The sequence below is a fragment of the Oncorhynchus masou genome, chromosome 24 (genome assembly GCF_036934945.1).
Source record: "Oncorhynchus masou masou isolate Uvic2021 chromosome 24, UVic_Omas_1.1, whole genome shotgun sequence".
NCBI classification, from domain to species: Eukaryota; Metazoa; Chordata; class Actinopteri; order Salmoniformes; family Salmonidae; genus Oncorhynchus; species Oncorhynchus masou.
In genome coordinates this window covers 63,020,526-63,041,444 of record NC_088235.1, presented here as the reverse complement: position 1 = coordinate 63,041,444, position 20,919 = coordinate 63,020,526, and the positions used below count along the sequence as shown (strand labels likewise).

Here is a 20,919-nt window from a genome sequence, read left to right as displayed (position 1 = left end):
AGGTGGCTGACTTTAGCTAGAGTTAGGGGTTATGGTTAGGTTTATGGTTATGTAGTGAGGTACTATTTGATATCAATGCATTTATTATAGATAACACTATGCAATGAATATGATCAAAGTCTTTTCAACTGAATATCTGACTCCATTTAACATTATAGAAAAACCATGTGCAATCAAGTATTATGCATTTAGCTGACTAAGATCAAGGAATATTCATAAGAAGCAAATATCAAAGCAAATATTATTTATTCACTTTGTAAAATGTATTAAATCACATGCAAGGCATAACGCTTAAGATACGAAGAATTAACAAGCATTAACAAGAGTTTCCAGGCAAAGCAGGAACAACAAGATGCCTAGAAGCCAAGGAAATTATATAAATATTATCCAACCTTTCTTCAATGGACAATATATACAGGATAAGAGAACCACAGACCTTCATTTAATTTTTAACTTCTGAAAACCAACCACTATTTATCAATCAAATGATACTGTAACGGGTTTCTTCTAACTCCTCCTCTGACGAAGAGGTGGAACAAGGATCGGACCAAAATGCAGCGTGGTTAGTTAGATACATCGTTAATGAAGATGAAACACGAACAATACAAAACAACAAACGTGGAAAACCGAAACAGCCCTATCTGGTGCAACAAACACAGAGACAGGAACAATCACCCACAAACACACAGTGAAACCCAGGCTACCTAAATATGGTTCCCAATCAGAGACAATGACTAACACCTGCCTCTGATTGAGAACCATATCAGGCCAGACATAGAAATAGACAAACAAGACATCCAACATAGAATGCCCACTCAGATCACACCCTGACCAACCAAAACATAGAAACATACAAATAAACTATGGTCAGGGTGTGACAGATACCAAGTTTACAGTAACCGGATCATCCAGGCCCAATCTCTACAGGATGTCATAGGCTTATGTGAGGGAGACCAATGTAAATAAGAAAAAATGCCTGAGAGGACAATAAATCCCTTTGCATGAAGTAATTTAAAATTTACCCTGTACAGATTCAAGTTACCACAGAGATCCTACATCCATATAGATGGCATCAGCCAGGCCGACGTGATTCCCTTTTATCGTTGAGCCGAAGCAAAGAAATTCATCCCAGGACTCAGCTGCTTTCCATAGTGTCAGTGAGTAGATAAAATGTTAGAAAAATACTTAATAGCAATAGGTTGAGTCAGAAAAAGGGAAAATAGTCAATCATCATTATAACAACAAGTGAACAAATGTAAACATAGGACACTCCTATCTCAGATCTTAGACCATCCCGTGGCTTATCAAAAAACAGCCACCCGGCTAGCCATTGGCTAGCAGAGGGGTGGGACAAAACTTAGAACTCACACATATCTTCACATATCCAATGGACTTGGCCATATGAACAATACGCATAGGAATAAAAATCACACTCAACTGATTACCACACAACAATAAAAGGGTTAAATGTTATAAACATATGTTTGAGACTACATTGTCTCAGCCTACCTGGCTATGTTAGAATTACAGTTAGACAGAGCGTCTGAGCTCCAGGCAACTGCATTTTGAGTTTTAAACATTGGGGTGAGTCTGCACCATTTCTCAAACAAGTCAGGATATTTACTCACACCACGCATTGAGAGGATGTTTATACATTGTAATCACAAATGTTTAAACCTGTCCTATGCGCAACCAAGACAACCACAGCATAATAAACACCCACGTTTCCAAAAAACACTGCGGTTTGTCCAATGATCACGTTGTCATTTAAAACGTGCTGTTCATGCTAACAAGGAATGGTTCATGAATTACAGTGACTTCACACCTTTTGACTTTACCAACATTTTGTTGAGTTACAGCCTGAATTTAAAATGGATTAAATAGAGATTTTTGGTCACTGGCCTACACACTATAATGTAAGCTAACGCACGTTTGTACATCGTGCTGTTCCGTACAGTTGACCTTATTTTAGCGCCCCAAAAACATAATACTTCCAGGTCAACTGTAATATGAATACCATTGTAAAGCACAATTTCTCCCCTTTCCAGCAAAATCAATGACGAGACCTTCATGCTGCCCTTCTCTGCATGATTAAAGGCAATGGAGCTACATCTGGTCTTTTTAAAAATGGCTGGTTGGAAAGAGAAAGCTACTGCATCATAGTGAAAGAGGGAGATAGTGTGGTGAAATGGCTTTTTTCACCCGAATTTGCCAACTTATCTCCTCAAATGTAAATGAAACATTCTAAAGAGTTTATATAATGTCTCATTACATACCTATTTGAAAGTTTGTGTAGGGTTTTTAGAGCGGCGCTAAATTTATCTTCACAATTAAACTGTGGCTGTCACGGTTTGTGAGAGTCATGATGGCTCGCAGTGATAATCCAAGAAAATTAACAATTGATTAAATGAACTATTGATGAACTCACAAGTAATTTACACTCACCATTGATCAGTTCTTGTTTTTAATCTGCAAGAGAAGCGCTACACCTGCTGCAAAGAGGCTGTACGGCACAGAATTCGTTAAATAATGCGCGCTGTACGTGACGTGACACGCCACACTTTAACGTACAGCGTCAGTTTTTTCAACTTTTCTCCAATACTATTGGTCCATTACCATGTCAATCAACGCTGAATTGAAACTTAGTTCACACCCCGGATATTGATGCCAACACAGTCGCCACAGTCCCATTAGTTTTCATTGTAGCCTCATTTGAAAGCTGCGGTTGCGCAAATGTGTACGGATTAGGATTAGCTACCGTTAGCCCATAATGTCAAAGTGGAATTATGTTTTTAGATTAGATTTTTTTTAAACAAATTCCCTAAAAAATAAAAAAAAATGAAATGTCTTGACTCACAAAGTATTCAACCCCTTTGTTATGGCACACCTAAATAACTTCAGGAGTAAAAATGTGCTTAACAAGTCACATAATAAATTGCATGGACTCACTCTGTGTGCAATAATAGTGTTTAACATGATTTTTTTAATGTCTCACTCATCTCTGTACCCCACACATACAATTATCTGTAAGGTCCCTCAGTCGAGCAGTGAAGTTTTCCAATACCATTGCAAAGAAGGGAACCTATTGGTAGATGGGTAAAAATAAAGCAGACATTGAATACCACTTTGAGCATGGTGAAGTTATTAATTACACTGGTGTATCAATACACCCAGTCAATACAAAGATACAAATGTTCTTCCTAGCTCAGTTGCCAGAGAGGAAAGAATCTGCTCAGGGTATTCACCATGAGGCCAAAATTACTTTAAAACAGTTGTAGTTTAATGGCTGTGATAGAATAAAACTGAGGATGGATCAACAACATTGTAGTTACTCCAATACTGGCTATGGCGCCTCAAGATGGACAAACAGTACTATTGTCACTTTTTTTGCATTAGGAATGAGACCAATATAAATAAGATGACAAAAATACCTTTGCATAGAGTAATTTATGAATTATTATTAATCTATGAATTATTAATAGTAATTTTAATAAGTTACCACAGAGCTCATACATCCATATACACTGAGTATACAAAACATTAGGGACACCCCTTATTGATGTCACTTGTTAAATCCACTTCAATCAGTGTAGATGAAGAGGAGGAGATGGTTAAAGAAGGATTTTCAAGCTTAGAGACAATTGAGACAATGGGCAAGACACAATATTTAAGTGCCTTTGAAAGGGTAGTAGGTTCCAGGCACACTGCGTTGTGTCAAAAACCGCTAACACTGTCAGGATTTGGCCACGGTTGTTCCGGGTTTTGGTCACTAGATGCCCCCATTGTGCTTTTTGACCTTATGTTTTTTCCCTTGTTCCCCATTATTATTTGCACCTGTGCCTCGTTTTCCCCTGATTGTATTTAAACCCTTAGTTTCCCTCAGTTCTGTGCTCTGTGTTTGTATGTTAGCACCCAGCCCTAGTGTTCTGTGTTTTCTTGTCGATTCCGGTGGATGCTCTTGTGGAATTCTGTTTTTGAGTATCTCTTGAGGCTTTTTTGTGCTATTCCTACCACCTTTTGGATTTGCCATTTTTGTTTTGAAGGACTTCTCCTTTTTACTTTATTAAATACTCCGTCTTAAGTACTGCTGTGTCTGCCTCATCTTCTGGGTTCTGCTGACTATTCGTGGCTCAGTTGGTTAAGTGACTGTTTCTCACTCCGGAGACCCAGGTTCGTAACCGGGTCCTGACAAACACTGTTGTGTTTTTAAAACTCAGTTTCCTGTGTGTATCAAGAATGGTCCACTTCCCAAAGGACTTCCAGCCAACTTAGCACAATTGGAGTTAACATTGGCCAGCATCCCTGTGGAACACTTCCGACACCTTGTAGAGTTCATACCCAAACAAATTGAGGATTTTCTGAGGACAAAAGGGGGAGTCAACTCAATATTAGGGAAGGGAAAGGGAAAGGGGATACCTAGTCACTTGTACAACTGAATGTATTCAAATGAAATGTGTCTTCCGCATTTAACCCAACCCCTCTGAGGAAGGTGTTCCTAATATTTGGTATACTCAGTATAGATGGCATCCATGCATGTGGGAGTCTGGGAGAGGAAGCGTGTCCATCTGATGAATGGGTATGTGCCTGAACTAAATGCTACACATTAATTGTAGTCTCACCCATTCATTTCTAATGACCGGTCATTTTTGACCAGGAACACCACAGGTGTACAAAAGTGAAATAAAACACCCCAAATTTAATGAAAATCAACCAAGTGTGTTTTGTGTGTTCAGATGCCCGGAACCTTATTACAATCATATTAAATGAACTACATTTTTCAGAGAGAACTTGTAAATCGGTCCAATTCGAATGGAACACAGCAGGAGGGTTAATCGAAATTACGGATTGCCTCTTATTTGCTTGTGTAACGGATGTGAAATGGCTAGCTAGTCACGCTAAATAGCGTTTCAATTGGTGACGTCACTTGCTCTGAGACCTTGAAGTAGTAGTTCCCCTTGCTCTGAAAGGGCCGCGGCTTTTGTGGAGCGATGGGTAACGATGCTTCGTGGGTGACTGTTGTTGATGTGTGCAGAGGGTCCCTGGTTCGCGCCCGGGTATGGGCGAGGGGACCGTCTAAAGTTATACTGTTACATTGATGCTGTTGATCCGGATCACTGGTTGCTGCGGAAAAGGAGGAGGTCAAAAGGGGGGTAAGTGTAACGGATGTGAAATGTCTAGCTAGTTCGCTGTGTTCGCGCAAAAATAGCATTTCAATTGGTGACGTCACTTGCTCTGAGACCTTGAAGTAGTGGTTCCCTTTGCTCTGCAAGGGCCGCGGCTTTTGTGGAGCGATGGGGAGCGATGGGCAACGATGCTTCCTGGGTGACTGTTGTTGATGTGTGCAGAGGGTCCCCGTTTTGTGCCCGGGTATGAGTGAGGGGACGGTCTAAAGTTCTACTGTTACACTTGTCGTCTCCTAATGCCATGGTTTGTACCTGTCAGCATATGCGCTACTGGTGTTGAAGTCAGGTGCAGGAGAGCAAAGAGTTGTCATAAGATGCACACTTTATTCGGCAGCGGTGATGGCGAGAAGGTCAGTGACTTCGACCGCCGAACGCTGCCCGAACAAGGAGGGGGAGCCGACTTCAGCGGATGTCCTGACAGTACATCTCAATTGTCATTAGAAACCACATTTATTAATTAACTGTTTCGCTGCCAGACAAGGCTCCCCCTGATAGCCATGTGTAGCAGTGGTAAGATGTTGGGACTGCTGTTGAGACAGCTTTCTGTGGGCCCTAAAAGTTTGTGGGCACCGTTTGTCACCGTTATAGTGCAATTAATGTATTGTTTAGTGTTGTGTTGTGTAGTGGCTTTGCTGGCATGCATTCCACTTTTTTGTTTTTGACCCACAAAGATTTACATGCTAAAATCATCACATGGTTTGACACTACAAGCTTGGCACACCTGTATTTGCGGAGTTTCTCCCAGTCTTCTCTGCAGATCCTCTCCAAGCTCTGTCAGGTTGGATGGGGAACGTAGCTATTATTTTCAGGTCTCTCCAGAGATGTTTGATCGAGTTCAAGTCCGGACTTTGGCTGGGCCACTCAAGGACATTCAGAGACTTGCCCCGCAACCACTCCTGCATTGACTTGTCTGTGTGCTTAGGGTCATTGTCCTGTTGGAAGGTGAACCTATGCCCCAGTTTGAGGTCCTGAGCGCTCTGGAGCAGGTATTCACTCGCTGTACTTTGCTCCATTCATCTTTGCCTCGATCCTGACTAGTCTCCCAGTCCCTGCGTTTACTAGGTTAAGACTATAAGACCAGACTGAAATTGGCTTCTGGAGCACACACTTCGATAAATCCTTGGTGTTTGAGATTTGATTGGAGGCAAACTGAATTTATGCTGATGATTTTCCCCCGGCCTCCAGTTTTGCTATTCATGACACACACTTACGTGGTGCAATCAAGTGCATTTTGCTAGCAGAGCAGAGGCTAGCTCAGAGATTTACTTAACCACACTGCCTTGGTATTAGGCAGAAGTGTGTTGTGGCATATTTTCATGAAAGTAGTGTCCATTCATTAGATGTGGGTGTATCCAAAAAGGTTACAAATCTTTACTCGCTCTCTCACCTCACCGCTTCTGTCTCTCATTGAATCAGAATGTGGAACTCAGAATGATCGGCCTCAGTCCTTAGTAATTCACTTCAAATTACTCCAACTTTATAATTTGGCACATGATGTCTTAGTTTTAAATCAAAATTTTGCTTAATGGTTAGATGGAAGTGCTTTTCAATCAACCTGAGCAACAGATTGTCCGTGATTGTGTAATTGTGCATCAGACTGGCCATAGTACTTTCAAAGTGTAAAATGCCCCGAATCTATCACAATAAAGCTATGACCTTATCTTTCATCAGACTAAACATGTGAGCCAGGTACTGTCTATGTCTGCGAGGTAGACCTCCCTGCTGTGCTACAACTGAGCTTGAGAGGCATTAGCATGCCTTGTTGGGCTCTAAGCAGCTGTTGTCTCATTCCTTGCCCACTGAATTAGACACAATGACCTTTTGCTGCAGACTTCTCCCCCAGACAGTCTGTTTGTCCTCTCCTTTTTCTTTCTTTGACGCCCTGCTGTTCTGTTACTCCCATCATTCCGATGGCGGCGATGGACGAGATCAAACGGCGCTTTAAGACACAGGGCCGATTTGTTGCTGTTTTGACATGTTAACCGTAAGATTGGCGCTTATGACTGTATGACTGTGGGTGCCTGTTGATCAAAGAGGGGCGATCAGGAACTGAAAGAAACATGTGGTTTGCCCTGGGATGACACCAGCAGGGTTATCTAGAGCCACCTAGGCCCAGGTTCTGAGGGTGCATGCTGCGCCTCTATATAACTACCTGCAGGATGACAATCAGGCATAACTTAGCCATAGGCCTTTGAGGGCCAACTCCAACAGTCACAGGCAGTGCTTAGGTTCTTTGTATCAGTGTACTCTTTGTGCAACTCACTGTTGATGCTATCTGAGCCAGAGACTAGTAGAGCTGGTGGGTTTCCAGGATTTAATACATTTTTTTGATCATCCTCTCAGGGCAGCTGGTTCCAATTAGATTCATAGCAGAAAAATAATGACCTCCAGATCTCTTATTTGATAGGTTGGTTAAATAAGGTCTTCGGGCCTTTAGGTCTGGAAACAGGTTTCTGAGGTTGTCCTATTAGGAATCAGTACACTTTCCCTCCACTCATCTGTCTATCTGTTCACTGCTCACATTTCTGCTGACGTTGAGAGACTACATATTGTGTGAGCAGCCATGCTCAGTACGAGTGTTCTTTATTACAGTAATCCAAGTAGAAAGTTATGATTCTCATAAAATGGAAGGCTCTGCTGACAGCTGAGACAACAAAAATGAGCTTTTGAACTTAATGACGCAGGACAAATTGCTTGTTTGAATAACAGAAAAAGTCAAATCCAGTAATATACTCCTTTCCCCCAATGGCCAGGCCATAGGCCATCTTACTGTGTAACAGTTATCCAGTGTGACTAAAGATATTCTCATTTAATTATTTATTGCTTGCTTTGACTGGTGACAATGGTCTTAAGTCACTTTCTGTCCCCAGGGGGAAAGAGTATGGGCATGATGTGGACTTCCTCTTGACTATGCCTGAGATGGGGAAAGAAGAGGGGCTACTGCTTCATGTGATTGACAGACTGAAGGACCAGGTAAATTAATGTATTGCTGCATATACAGTAGACAAAGCTCAATGACTATGATTGAACAGTATAGCAGTTATACAGGATATACAGTAAAAAACATATCAGTCCCCTCAGAAGGTTCCAGGGTGATTAGTTAGTAGTAGAAAAGCACAGCACTAAGTGATGTTTGGATTGTGGCAACATTAAGTGGAGTATCACTTCAGTAACGATTGGAGGGTGCAGTTTTGGTGAAGGTTTGTTTTATTATAAAGGTAAATTCTACTTAATTGCATTCTTTCAACAAAAAGTTGAAAATAGAGTAAAACCCTTGATTAGCAGCTTAGTCAGTGCTGACAACGAACAACTAGTTTGTCTCCTCAAGGTATGGATCTTGTGACTCCTCCCACATCTGTCCTAGTGCACATACACTACCGCAAAGACTGAGTACGATGTGCCTAACTGTAATGAACATGAGGGGAGACAGAGAGCTGGTTTCAAGCGCAGGGCGCAGCAGGTGTTTATTGCAAAAGACCACAGGAGGAGGCAGGTAGCTGGGTCCAGGGCCAGGCAGAAAGTCATACACAGGGGGTCAAAAGGGACAACAGTACAGGCAGGGAAAGGCTAGATCGGGCAATAGGTAGATAACAAGAAATCTGATAAAATACAGGCAGGGAATATGCAAAAGGCGTCATTAGTGAGGCAGGCAAAAACTATCATACACGGGAGGAGTAAATCACGGGAAACCCAGTGCTCCGAAAGACATGTGTCACAAAACAAACAATACCTCACAGGGATGCGGTGCAAAGAACTGAACTAAATAGTGTGTGATAATGACATACAGGTGTGTGAACAGTTAATTAGAATTCAGGTGATTGGGATTTGGACAGTGAGCTGCGTTCAGGGGATCTAGGTGTTTGAGCATGTGAGCTGGAAAGTGGGCTGGAAAGTGAGCTGTGTTCAGGGGATCTACGTGTTTGAGGCTGTGAGTTGGAAGCAGACATTACACTAACCCTCCCGACGACACTATATTTCCACCCCTCAGAAAGAAATGCGTTGAAACAAAACAGAGAAAAAATTGAGAAAGAATGTTCTCAGAATGCAGTAGAGAAAAAAACAAAGAAATGTTTGTAGAGTTGAGAGAGTAATATGAACAGAGAAAAAGAGGAGAGGGCTGAGGAGAATTGGGTTAGTGCCCTACAGTGTGGAGAGGGATAAAGTGATTGTAGGAGAGGATGATTACAGAGCCAAGTGCATATGAGTTGGCACATAAGGAGGCAATAATAAGATGGTCACACCAATATCGAGGGCCTCGGCCCAGGAAATTATTATTTAAATGTGGTTTATACAGTTAACCTGGCTTTGAGTGAGAGAGTCAGAGAGAGAACGAGGGAGAAAGAGATGGGGTGTGTGTGGGGGGGGGCATGTTCTTTGGTACCACCATGCTCCTCTCCTTTGAGACAGTTGATGGATTTCATGTTGGAGGGTCTGAAAAGAGAACAGTGTTTGATGAAGAGCAGGGCTGTGGTGTCTACTGTAGCTGCAGGCCTGTTTTGTCATTTCTTCCTGGCTTTAAAAATCGTTCCCCTGTCCTTCCACCCACACCCTCTACCCCCAGCCTTAACTTGCTTTAATAATGGGCCATTCTTTTGATAAAACCTCCTATGCTAACACACACACACACACACACACACACACACACACACACACACACACACACACACACACACACACACACACACACACACACACACACACACACACACACACACACACACACACACACACTCTGGTTATTGCTGGTTCCTCCCACCCTTTGGTGAGAGGAGGGGAGGGTGGGAAGGAAGGAACTTCCCTAGATAGTGTCCCTGGCATGGGGGAGGAATATGTCCATAGGAAAGGGAGCACGGGAGACCGTGATAAAGTGGAGGTAGCAGAGGTTGACTCTAAGTCGTGTAACCTTGTCATCTTTGATCTGGTCACCTGGGGGCACGTGTCATCAACTCTTTGCCTATGCTGAATATCATGGCTGTTTTTTTCCCCTTTAACCCTGGGGGGAGGTAAAAATCTATCTATCTGGAAATGTCCTTGTGAAAATGGGCTTCATCATTTCTTCTGATGGATATGAAAGCATAACTTGGGGGCACAAGCAAAGGTCAGCCAGACATTTCGATGGTAGACGGATGAGATGCATCTATTTGCCCTGGTAATAGCAACGGAGAACGTGAGAGGGCGATGCCTCATCCACCATTCACCAATCATTGCTCTAACTGTCCGTGTGGTAGTGGTAGATTAATTTCCATTGCAGTGCGCTATGTAGATCAAGTACTGATGTAATGATATTATATGATTATGGATATGTTGGCCATAGTACTTCCAAAGCAACAACAGTAGCCAGAGGGCACATGAATTAGATATGTTATGAGATTTGAGTCCCATAAACTGTAGACTGTACAGTTAAGACATGTGTAGAGGCATTTTTGAGAGACAGTAATACTGGGGTTATTTAAAAGTCAAGGACAATTATTTGGTTTAATCAAGTCACACTCAAAACATACTAAAAGCACCCCAAACTCCAGTGGATTATGCACATAAAATTATGACATTTTATTTCCATGACAAGTTCCAACGATCCAATCAAATGAATTGCTCAGATACACATGTCTAGCAGATGTTATTGTGGGTGTAGTGAAATGCTTGTGTTTCTAGCTTCAACATTAATATCTAACAATTAATATATAACAATTTCACAACAATACACACAATATACACAAATCTAAAGTAACAAAATGGAATTAAGAATATATAAATATTTGGACGAGCAATGTCGAAGCAGCATAGACTAAAATACAGTAGAAGAGAATATAGTAATTTATATACATATGAGATGAGTAATGCAAAATATGTAAACATTATTAAAGTGAAGAGTGTTTCATTAAGTGGCCAGGGATATCAAGAATATGTATATAGGGCAGCAGCCTCTAAGGTGCAAGTGATGGCTATTTAACTACCCTCCGGAGAGCCCTGCAATCGTGGGTGGTGCAGTTGCCAGGTGGTGATACAGCCCGACAGGATGCTCTCAATTGTGATTCTGTAAAAGTTTGTTTGAGCTTTAGGTGCCAAGCCAAATTTCTTCAGCCTGCTGAGGTTAAAGAGGCACTGTTGCGCCTTCTTCAGTGTGGGTGGACCATTTCAGTTTGTCAGTGATGTGTTCACTGAGGAACTTGAAGCTTTCCCCCTGCTTCACTGCAGTCTCGTCAATGTGGATAGGGGGGTGCTCCCTCTGCTGTTTCCTGAATCAAATTAAATCAAATGTATTTATAAAGCCTTTTTTACATCAGCTGATATCTCAAAGTGCTGTACAGAAACCCAGCCTAAAACCCCAAACAGCAAGCAATGCAGGTGCAGAAGCACGGTGGCTAGGAATAACTCACTAGAAAGGCCAGAACCTAGGAAGAAACCTAGAGAGGAACCAGGCTATGAGGAGTGGCCAGTTCTCTTCTGACTGTGCCAGGTGGAGATTATAACAGAACATGGCCAAGATGTTTAAATGTTCATAGATGACCAGCAGGGTCAAATAATAATAATTACAGTGGTTGTCGAGGGTGCAACTGGTCAGCACCTCAGGAGTAAATGTCAGTTGGCTTTTCATAGCCGATCATTCAGAGTATCTCTACCGCTCCTGCTGTCTCTAGAGAGTTAAAAACAGCAGGTCTGGGACAGGTAGCACGTCCGGTGAACAGGTCAGTGTTCCATAGCCGCAGACAGAACAGTTGAAACTGGAGCAGCAGCACGTCCAGGTGGACTGGGGACAGCAAGGAGTCATCAGGCCAGGTAGTCCTGAGGCATAGTCCTAGGGCTCAGGTCCTCTGAGAAAGAAATAAAGAAATAAAGAAAGAAAGAAAGAAAGAAAGAAAGAGAGAATTAGAGAGCATTCTTAAATTCACACAGGACACCGGATAAGACAGGATAAATACATCAGATATAACAGACTGACCCTAGCCCCCCGACACATACACTACAGCAGCATAAATACTGGAGGCTGAGACAGGAGGGGTCGGGAGACACTGTGGCCCCGTAGGACGATACCCCTGGACAGGGACAAAAATGACCCCTGGACAGGGATATAACCCACCCACTTTGCCAAAGCACAGCCTCCACACTACTAGAGGGATCTCTTCAACCACCAGCTTACCATCCTAAGACAAGGCCGAGTATAGCCTACAAAGATCTCCGCTATGGCACAACCCAAGGGGGGGAGGGGGCGCCAACCCAGACAGGAAGATCACATCAGTGACTCAACCCACTCAAGTGACGCTTGAGGAGGGACGGCATGGAAAAGCACCAGTAAGCCAGTGACTCAGCCCCTGAAATAGGGTTAGAGGCAGAGAATCCCAGTGGAGAGAGGGGAACCGGCCAGGCAGACACAGCAAGGGTGGTTCGTTGCTCCATTGCCTTTCCGTTCACCTTCACACTCCTGGGCCAGACTACACTCAATCACAGGAACTACTGAAGAGATGAGTCTTCAATAAAGACTTAAAGGTTGAGACTGAGTCTGCGTCTCTCACATGGGTAGGCAGACCATTCCATTAAAATGGAGCTCTATAGGAGAAAGCCCTGCCTCCAGCTGTTTGCTTGGAAACAGTCAGGAGGTCTGCGTCTTGTGACCGTAGCGTAGGTGTAGGTATGTACGGCAGGACCTAATTGGAAAGATAGGTAGGAGCAAGCCCATGTAATGCTTTGTAGGTTAGCAGTAAAACCTTGAAATCAGCACTTGCCTTAACAGGAAGCCAGTGTAGAGAGGCTAGTACTGGAGTAATATGATCACATTTTTTGGGTTCTAGTCAAGATTCTGGCAGCCTTGTTTAGCAAGAACTGAAGTTTATTTAGTGCTTTATCCGGGTAGCCGGAAAGTAGTGCATTGCAGTAGTCTAACCTAGAAGTGACAAAAGCATGCATTAAGTTTTCTGCATAATGTTTGGACAGAACGTTTCTGATTTTTGCAATGTTACGTAGATGGAAAAATGATGACAGAAATATGTGCTATGGGGCGATAGCCATTCAGTTCAGTTACCTTTGTTTACTTGGGTGCAGGAACAATGGCGGACATCTTGAAGCATGTGGGGACCCTGTTTGTATTCGGCCATGTTCCCAGTCACCTTACCATGGTTAAATGTGATCGTTCATGCTTTCAGTTTTGTGCGAATGCTGCCATCTATCCACGGTTTCTGTTTTGGGTATGTTTTAATAGTCATAGTGGGTACAACATCTTCTGTACAATTCCTGATAAAGTCAGTCACCGTATTCGTGTATTCGTTTATATTATTTTCAGTGACTACACAGAACATATTCCAGTCCGTGTGATCAAAACAATCTTGAAGCATGGATTCCGATTGGTCAGACCAGCGTTGAATAGGCCTTAACACAGGTACGTCCAGTTTGAGTTTCTGCCTATAGGAAGGGAGAAGCAAAATGGAGTCGTGATCAGATTTGTCGAAGGGAGGGAGGTGGAGGGCCTAGTAGGCAATTTGAAAAGTTGAGTAGCAGTGGTCCAATGTTTTTTCAGAGTGAGTGCTACAGTCAATGTGTTGGTAGAACTTCGGTAGCGTTTTCCACCGATTATCTTTGTTAAGTTCCCTGGCTACAGTAAATGCAGGCTCAGGATATGTGGTTTCCAGTTTGCATAGGGTCTAGTGTAGTTCTTTGAGGGACGTCGTGGTAAAGGCTTGACGGGGAATATACACAGCTGTGACTATAACAGAAGATAATTCTCTTTGGAGGTAATGCGGTCTGCATTTGATTGTGAAGTATTCTAAGTCGGGTGAACAAAAGGACTTGAGATTCTGTATCTTATCACAATCACACCATGAGCAGTTAATCATGAAACAGATTTTTATTCCTGTCTGTGCGATGAACTGAGAACCCAGTTTGCTGTATGGACTCAGACAGTATATCCCGAGAGCCATGTTTCCGTGAAACAGACTATGTTACAATCCCTGATGTCTCTCTGGAAGGAGATCCTAGCCTTGAACTCGTCAACTTATCCAGAGACTGAACATTAGTGAGTAATATACTAGGAAGTGGTGGGTGGTGTGCGCGCATCCAGAGTCGGACTAGGAGGCCACCCTGAATAGCTCTTCTCCGCCGGCGGTATTTTGGATCAGCCTCTGGAATCAGTTCAATTGCCAAACAAAGGATCCAATTTGGGAAAGTTGTATTCCTGGTCGTAATGCTGTTGAATTACCGCCACTGTGATATTCAAAAGTTATTTCCGGTTGTATGTAATAACACCCAAAGAATTCTGGGCTACCAATGTAAGAAATAGCATAATAAACAAAATACTGCAAAGTTGCTTTGGAGCTAGAAGCATGGCTGCCCTATCTGTCGGCGCACTAAGGGCAATGCGATTGCCTATTACCATCTAGTAGGCTCGGGACGAGCTAGGGCATTGGGGATGGGGTTGAGAATGGCCTTAAACCTAACGCTACGGCTTCGAGCATTGCAGGTTCAATCCCAGTGCTAGGGATTTGTTTTGTTATTTTATTTTTCTGTTTTAACCCTATCCCGAACCTTTACCCTAACCAGTCAGAATTTTGCCTAAATGTATGTTTCTGTTTCACTTTTGCCCAGTTTGACTGCAAAACATGGAGTAATAAAAACAGCAAGACACTCCACATCTCTATTGCCTGCAGTTATCACAATTGTCTCCATTTGCTTTGGTGGTTGCGTTGTATAAAAGAAAACTACAGCTGATTTTTGTTCTTTCACTGACATTGGATGAACACACACACACACACACACACACACACACACACACACACACACACACACACACACACACACACACACACACACACACACACACACACACACACACACACACACACACACACAGTCTTGAATAACTGACCTTGTGGGGACACAATCCTGTTTTCCCTAACCCCTAACCTTAACCTAAACCCAAAAACCTAACCTTAATCCTAAACCTAACCCTAGCACCGAACCCTAAATCTAATTCTAACCCTATAACCCTAACCTTAACCTTAAACCCCTTAGAAATAGCATTTGACCTTGTAGGACTAACAAAATGTACCCAGTTAGTCAAATTTGTGTTTGTTTACTATTATTGGACTTCTGGTCCCCACAAGTAGAGTTAAACATGTCTACACGGTACACACAAACACACAGACAGAAGTTTCAAAATGCTCCACTTTAATTTCAGTAATCAGACCGGACTGTTCCGGCAAAGCTTTGAATCAAAGGAAAACACAGTTCAAACATAGCCTGCTAACACACACTAATCTGGGACATGAAGGGAGGGTTTGTGCTCTGATTCAGAGAAAATTTGACATTAGATCACAGCGGCCCATGTCCCTGCCACCGCTTTGACCGCCGCTCCCTTTGTCCTCTGGTGCAGGTGGCCATGGTGGCAGCATGCTTGTCCTCTGGGGCAGGTGGCCATGGTGGCAGCCTGCTTGTCCTCTGGGGCAGGTGGCCATGGATGCAGCCTGCTTGTCCTCTGGGGCAGGTGGCCATGGTGGCAGCATGCTTGTCCTCTGGGGCAAGTGGCCATGGAGGCAGCCTGCTTGTCTTCTGGGGCAGGTGGCCATGGAGGCAGCCTGCTTGTCCTCTGGGGCAGGTGGCCATGGAGGCAGCCTGCTTGTCCTCTGGGGCAGGTGTCCATGGAGGCAGCCTGCTTGTCCTCTGGGGCAGTTGGCCATGGAGGCAGCCTGCTTGTCCTCTGGAGCAGGTGGCCATGGTGGCAGCCTGCTTGTCAGTTGTTTGTCACACACTTGAAAAGAACGAAACAAAATAAATAATGAAATAATAATTTCATCAATTTGGCAAGCCACAGAATTCCATCACTTGCATTTGTGTTTTTTGTCTTAAAGGCAAAGCTTCACTTTAAAGATTAACTCCCTGCAACATGTCCGCCTCAGTAATTCCCTCTGTAAATAGTTCTGGTGAAATAAGCTTACTATGGGATGCTCTCTGACATTACCTGCTGCATAGAAGACGATTACAGTGTGGCGTTGCGCTAAACAGCCATCCTAGACAGAAACTTTAAGGCGTCGCTTTTTTATGGTGGGTTTGTGTGCGTGGGGCCGTAGGCTTCATCAAAGGAAGGGCACTCATGTTTAGACACTTATGGTCTGTAAAACTCATTAATTATTTCGCTCAAGGCATTGTCGTGTCTTTGGCTATGAATGATGAAGTGATATGACATGTTATTCTATAAAATCCTTTCTCCGTAATTAATATTACCTGATTGAGCTTATCATGTAAATTTAATTAACATAGAGAGTCGGGGCACCACAAAATAATATTTATAGAGCTGTTATCCTCCGAATAAACTCTTAAGGACCTAGTAATATTTTACATCAATAGCAGTCAATATTAATCGTCACCTTATTTCAGTCTCATCTGAAAGTTGTAAATTCTTGGTTATCTTCACGAACCCTGGCTAACAAGTTGAATCAGCAATACAAAATCGGGTTTAATTATTTATTTACTAAATACCTAACTAATCACGCAGAATTACATAGACACAGAATGAATTATACCTTGATTGCAAATTACATCATAAAGGAAAACGTCCCTTGCGGGCGGAACAGATATGAAAGCTGGTTACACAAAAGAAAAGGGGCTGGGTTTTAGTGAAAGAGTGGGAAGACTGAGGGACAAAGGGAGAAGCTGTGCTATTGTAAATACAGTATCGTATGCATTCTAAATTACCGCCCATTTGGAAAAGGAAAATGCAATAAATATTTACTCTACGCTTCGGTAGGTTGGTGGTAGATGGAAGGCCATGTTGCCAAACCGAGTCCTTTGTCCTTTGAAGAATGTCTCTGGTGGTCAATTGGATACGTTGTAGTAACGTTGTTGTGTGGTAGACGGGTTACTCTATCTGTTCTTTCCTAGACCACGTTTGCAACTGCTGTTGCTAACTCAACGGCTAGGAGGTATCACTTCTGTAGTGAATAAGAGTTCAAAGTTCATACCATTCGCAACCAAAGCTCACGCTGAGGTTGGCTTAGTTCTGTTTTTGACAGTTAGTCCTTTTAACGCAGAGGCTGGAGACCTCACGTACTTGGAACAGGAGGTTACATTTTCGTCAAGGCTTTATATAGTGGAGCGAGAAGGGTGTGTCTGAAAAGTTTTATAACCCATGTCTCTTCACAGGGGCGGGCCACTGATTGAGCAGAGCCCTAACCTTATGAAAACCCAAATCTCTCATTTGGAAGCTAAAATAACATTTCATCTCTCCACCAATAATTTTATATTCAAACATTTAAATTGAACAACAATTCCAAGTGAATCCGATAACTCTGATGTGTAGACTTTCCACTGTAGAGTTTATGTCATCCTATCATTGAGGAGAATGTCTCAGATGACAGCCGAACTGACATCATATTCATTAAGTACCACCGCATATGTTCAATTGGTTGGATTACCAGAATATGGTTCATTTCCCCCCACCTTCTGATGTTCCCAGAAATCTCTGTTTACCAAGGAGTTTTCAAAATTCACATCAGTAGGGTAGAGAGAGGAAAAAGGGGGGAAGAGGTATTTATGACTGCCATAAACCTACCCCCAGGCCAACGTCATGACAGCATCCTTAGTTATTCAAGGGTAGAAAATAAATGCAAAGAAATATCCAGCAGTATTTAAATAAGCGACCTAAATTAAATCCTTTTAAAATATGTACATTTTCTTCATCAACAACTTATGATAGGAGATTGCCTAAAGGTTTTATCATAGTCCAAAACGTGTACACATACGCACAGCAGTGTTCTAGGGTATTGGCTGTAACAAAATAGTGACTATCTTAACAATGGAACTCGAGTAGACTCTTTGGTATCATATGCACTTATATCAGTCTCATTAAGACTATAAAGCTGGCAGTGTACAAGCTTAACCTTTATTAAAATAGTACAACGTAATACATGAACTGACATGACACTTTCACCCACAGTTGTCCCAACAGAGTTAACCCAAGGCCACGCCTCCAACAAGTCACACCTCCAGATCAGCTAATTGGCCAGTTGTCCCCGACAACCCCGAAATCCAACACAAAATCCTGAAACCTGGATGGGGGTCTTCAGAGGCTGAGTCGTGGTTGTCGTCGAGGGGTGAAATCCTGACCTCGAGATGGGTGCCTGCGACAGTGGCACCCTCATGAGAGCGGCGGAGTCCCATTCTGACTTTGCCCCTCAGGTGAGGAAACCGCTGTGCTGTCCAATGATCCAGGGCTGTGAGGAGGAGTAACCACCTCCCTGTCCTCTCTTTCCACTTTACGAGGTGTATGAGGTTGGTAAAGTGCCAGCCGATCTTGATGGAGGACCACAACTCATCCACTAGTCTGAAGCTGGATGCAGTACACCATGTCAAGTCATCCCAGAACCCTGCATGGGCCTTCCCAGTGACTCATTAGTTTTAGGATCAGACCACGCTTGTGCCGGTGCCACACTTTTTGGCCAGGCTGTAAAGGCTAATCTCGGCAGCAGGTGTTGTATGCCTACTTCTGCTTTACAGCTGCTTCCGTCAAGCGATGCCATGCAAAGTCATGGGCTGTGTCCAGGTGCTGTTGAAGATGGTGGAGGTACTCCAAGCCTGAGGCTCCAGGAACAAGGACAAGTCCATTGGAGTGCGTAGTTCTCTGGCCACTTGGTAAAATAGTCCATGGCCACAGGTAGGTATCGATTGCCTGCTTCTGTCATGGGGAAAGGACCCAGGATGTCCACAGGGGCCCCCACCTGATATTACTGCAACGGGGCATGGGAGCGTCTGGTTGGTCCTTTATGGGCAGTGCAGGCGTCACAGGCACGAACGCACATACTGTTATGGGCCTTGGCGGCAGCCAGCAAGTAGAGTTTCCTTTAGAGTTGTTGGAGGGTCTTTGTGTACCAGAAGTGTTCTGCCCCCACTGACCCATGGACAGCCCTGAAGGCATGGGCTCACATGGAACAAGGCACCAACCGCTACCACACCACCAAGTTGTGTGTTGGTTCCCTCCATTTTTTAAACATCACCCCATTGTGAATGGCAAGGTTGTCACACTGGGAGTAGCAGGCCTTGGCTTCAGTGCACACTGTTCAAGGCAGGCCACTGACTGGTTTCCAACCAACCCCGGATAGTCGCCAACACCCGGTCACCTTCCTACTCCCTCTTCAGGTCCTGGTTATTCCAGCTCTCCAAGGGTGCTGAGCTCCTGTCTCCCATCTGAATTGAAACCAATGTGGGCAGTGCTTGCAGTCATCCTCTTCACATGGCTGGTAAGATAGGAAATCTTCCTGGTCACATAGTTCAGCTGCCTGTAGTCTGTACAGAAGCACTATGAGCAGTCCTTCTTCTTGACAAGGACTACGGTGGGCCTCCCAAGGGCTGTTGGGTGGCTTGATGAACCCTGTCTCTGCCATCTTCCGGATCTTCTGCTCTCTCTCTCTCTTTGCCAGTGGCAAGCGATGGAGTGCTGGCAGTCTTCATCTCATACTGCAAAGACATCCACAAACTCTGCAAACAGTGCTTCCAACACATCCCGCTGCTCAGGCTCCAGCCCTTCCGAACACCTCTACACTTGTTTCCGCACAGCGTAACACCTTGAAACTACCCATCCCGGATCCGGGAGAATTGTCAGCAACTACACTAATTAGCATAGCGCAACGATCAAATAATCTTACTAGAAAATATTAATCAAATCACAAGTGAAATATAGCGAAACACAGCTTAGCCTTTTGTTAATCACCCTGTCGTCTCAGATTTTGAAATTATGCTTTACAGCGATAGCAAGACAAGCGTTTGTGTAAGTTTATCGATAGCCTAGCATAGCATGATGTCCAGCTAGCAGCAGGAAGCTTGGTCATCAAAAAATCAGAAAAGCAATCAAATTAACCGTTTACCTTTAATGATCTTCGGATGTTTTAACTGACGAGACTCCCAGTTAGACAGCAAATGTTCCTTTTGTTCCATAACGATTATTTTTATACCCAAAATACCTCCGTTTGTTTGTCACGTTATGTTCAGAAATCCACCGGAAATAGCGGTTTCGACATCGGCGAAAAAAAATCAAAATTATATCCATAATATCGACAAACATGGCAAACGTTTTTTATAATCAATCTTCAAGGTGTTTTTCAAATATCTATTAGATAATATATCAACCGGTACAGTTGGCTTTTCACTAGGACCGGGAGGAAAAATGGCTACCTCTCTCTTTTACGCAAGAATCACTCTGAGAGCAATCAGCTGGCCACTAACGCAATGTGTTCGTTTACGCTCATTCTTCAACATAAAGGGGTGGAACTATGTCTAAAGGCTGTAGACACCTTAGGGAAGATATAGAAAAAGGAATATGGTTGATATCCCTTTCAATGGCCAATAGGGATGCATAGAAAGACAGGGGTTTCAAAATAAGGGTCACTTCCTGATTGGAGGTTCCACATTCCAACATCTAGGTACTTGACTGAGTGAATCCAACCCTAGGATGCAGTCATCTTGGATATCGCCCAACCAGAACTTGTGCTCCAACAAGACATTACTGACTCTTACAGATAAGGACCGCCAGCGCTTCATTTCCGCGAGATCCCCTGTCACAGTGTGAAGATAAACTAAGGTAGGGGTCCAACCCAGAGGGGAAGGACCCACTGTGTCTGGAAGGACACCAGGCCGAACAAGGGATATCGTGGAACTGGTGTCAATCATCGCCTGGCAGGCCTCACAGCTGATGCTGCATGGAAGGTAGAGGCCCTGCGTCTCTTTGTGCTAGTGATGGCTGTTTAACAATCTGACGGTC

At 43.5% G+C, this 20,919-nt stretch overlaps 1 protein-coding gene across 1 annotated transcript in view; it reads left to right on the top strand.

The window, feature by feature from the left end:
* The window catches only part of LOC135511671 (DNA nucleotidylexotransferase), a 143,369-nt gene that overhangs the window by 59,236 nt on the left and 63,214 nt on the right, over positions 1–20,919 (top strand). The window contains exon 8 of the mRNA XM_064933151.1: positions 8,054–8,156. Within this exon, the coding sequence (XP_064789223.1) occupies positions 8,054–8,156 (103 nt within the window). The remainder of the gene's footprint in view (positions 1–8,053; positions 8,157–20,919) is intronic.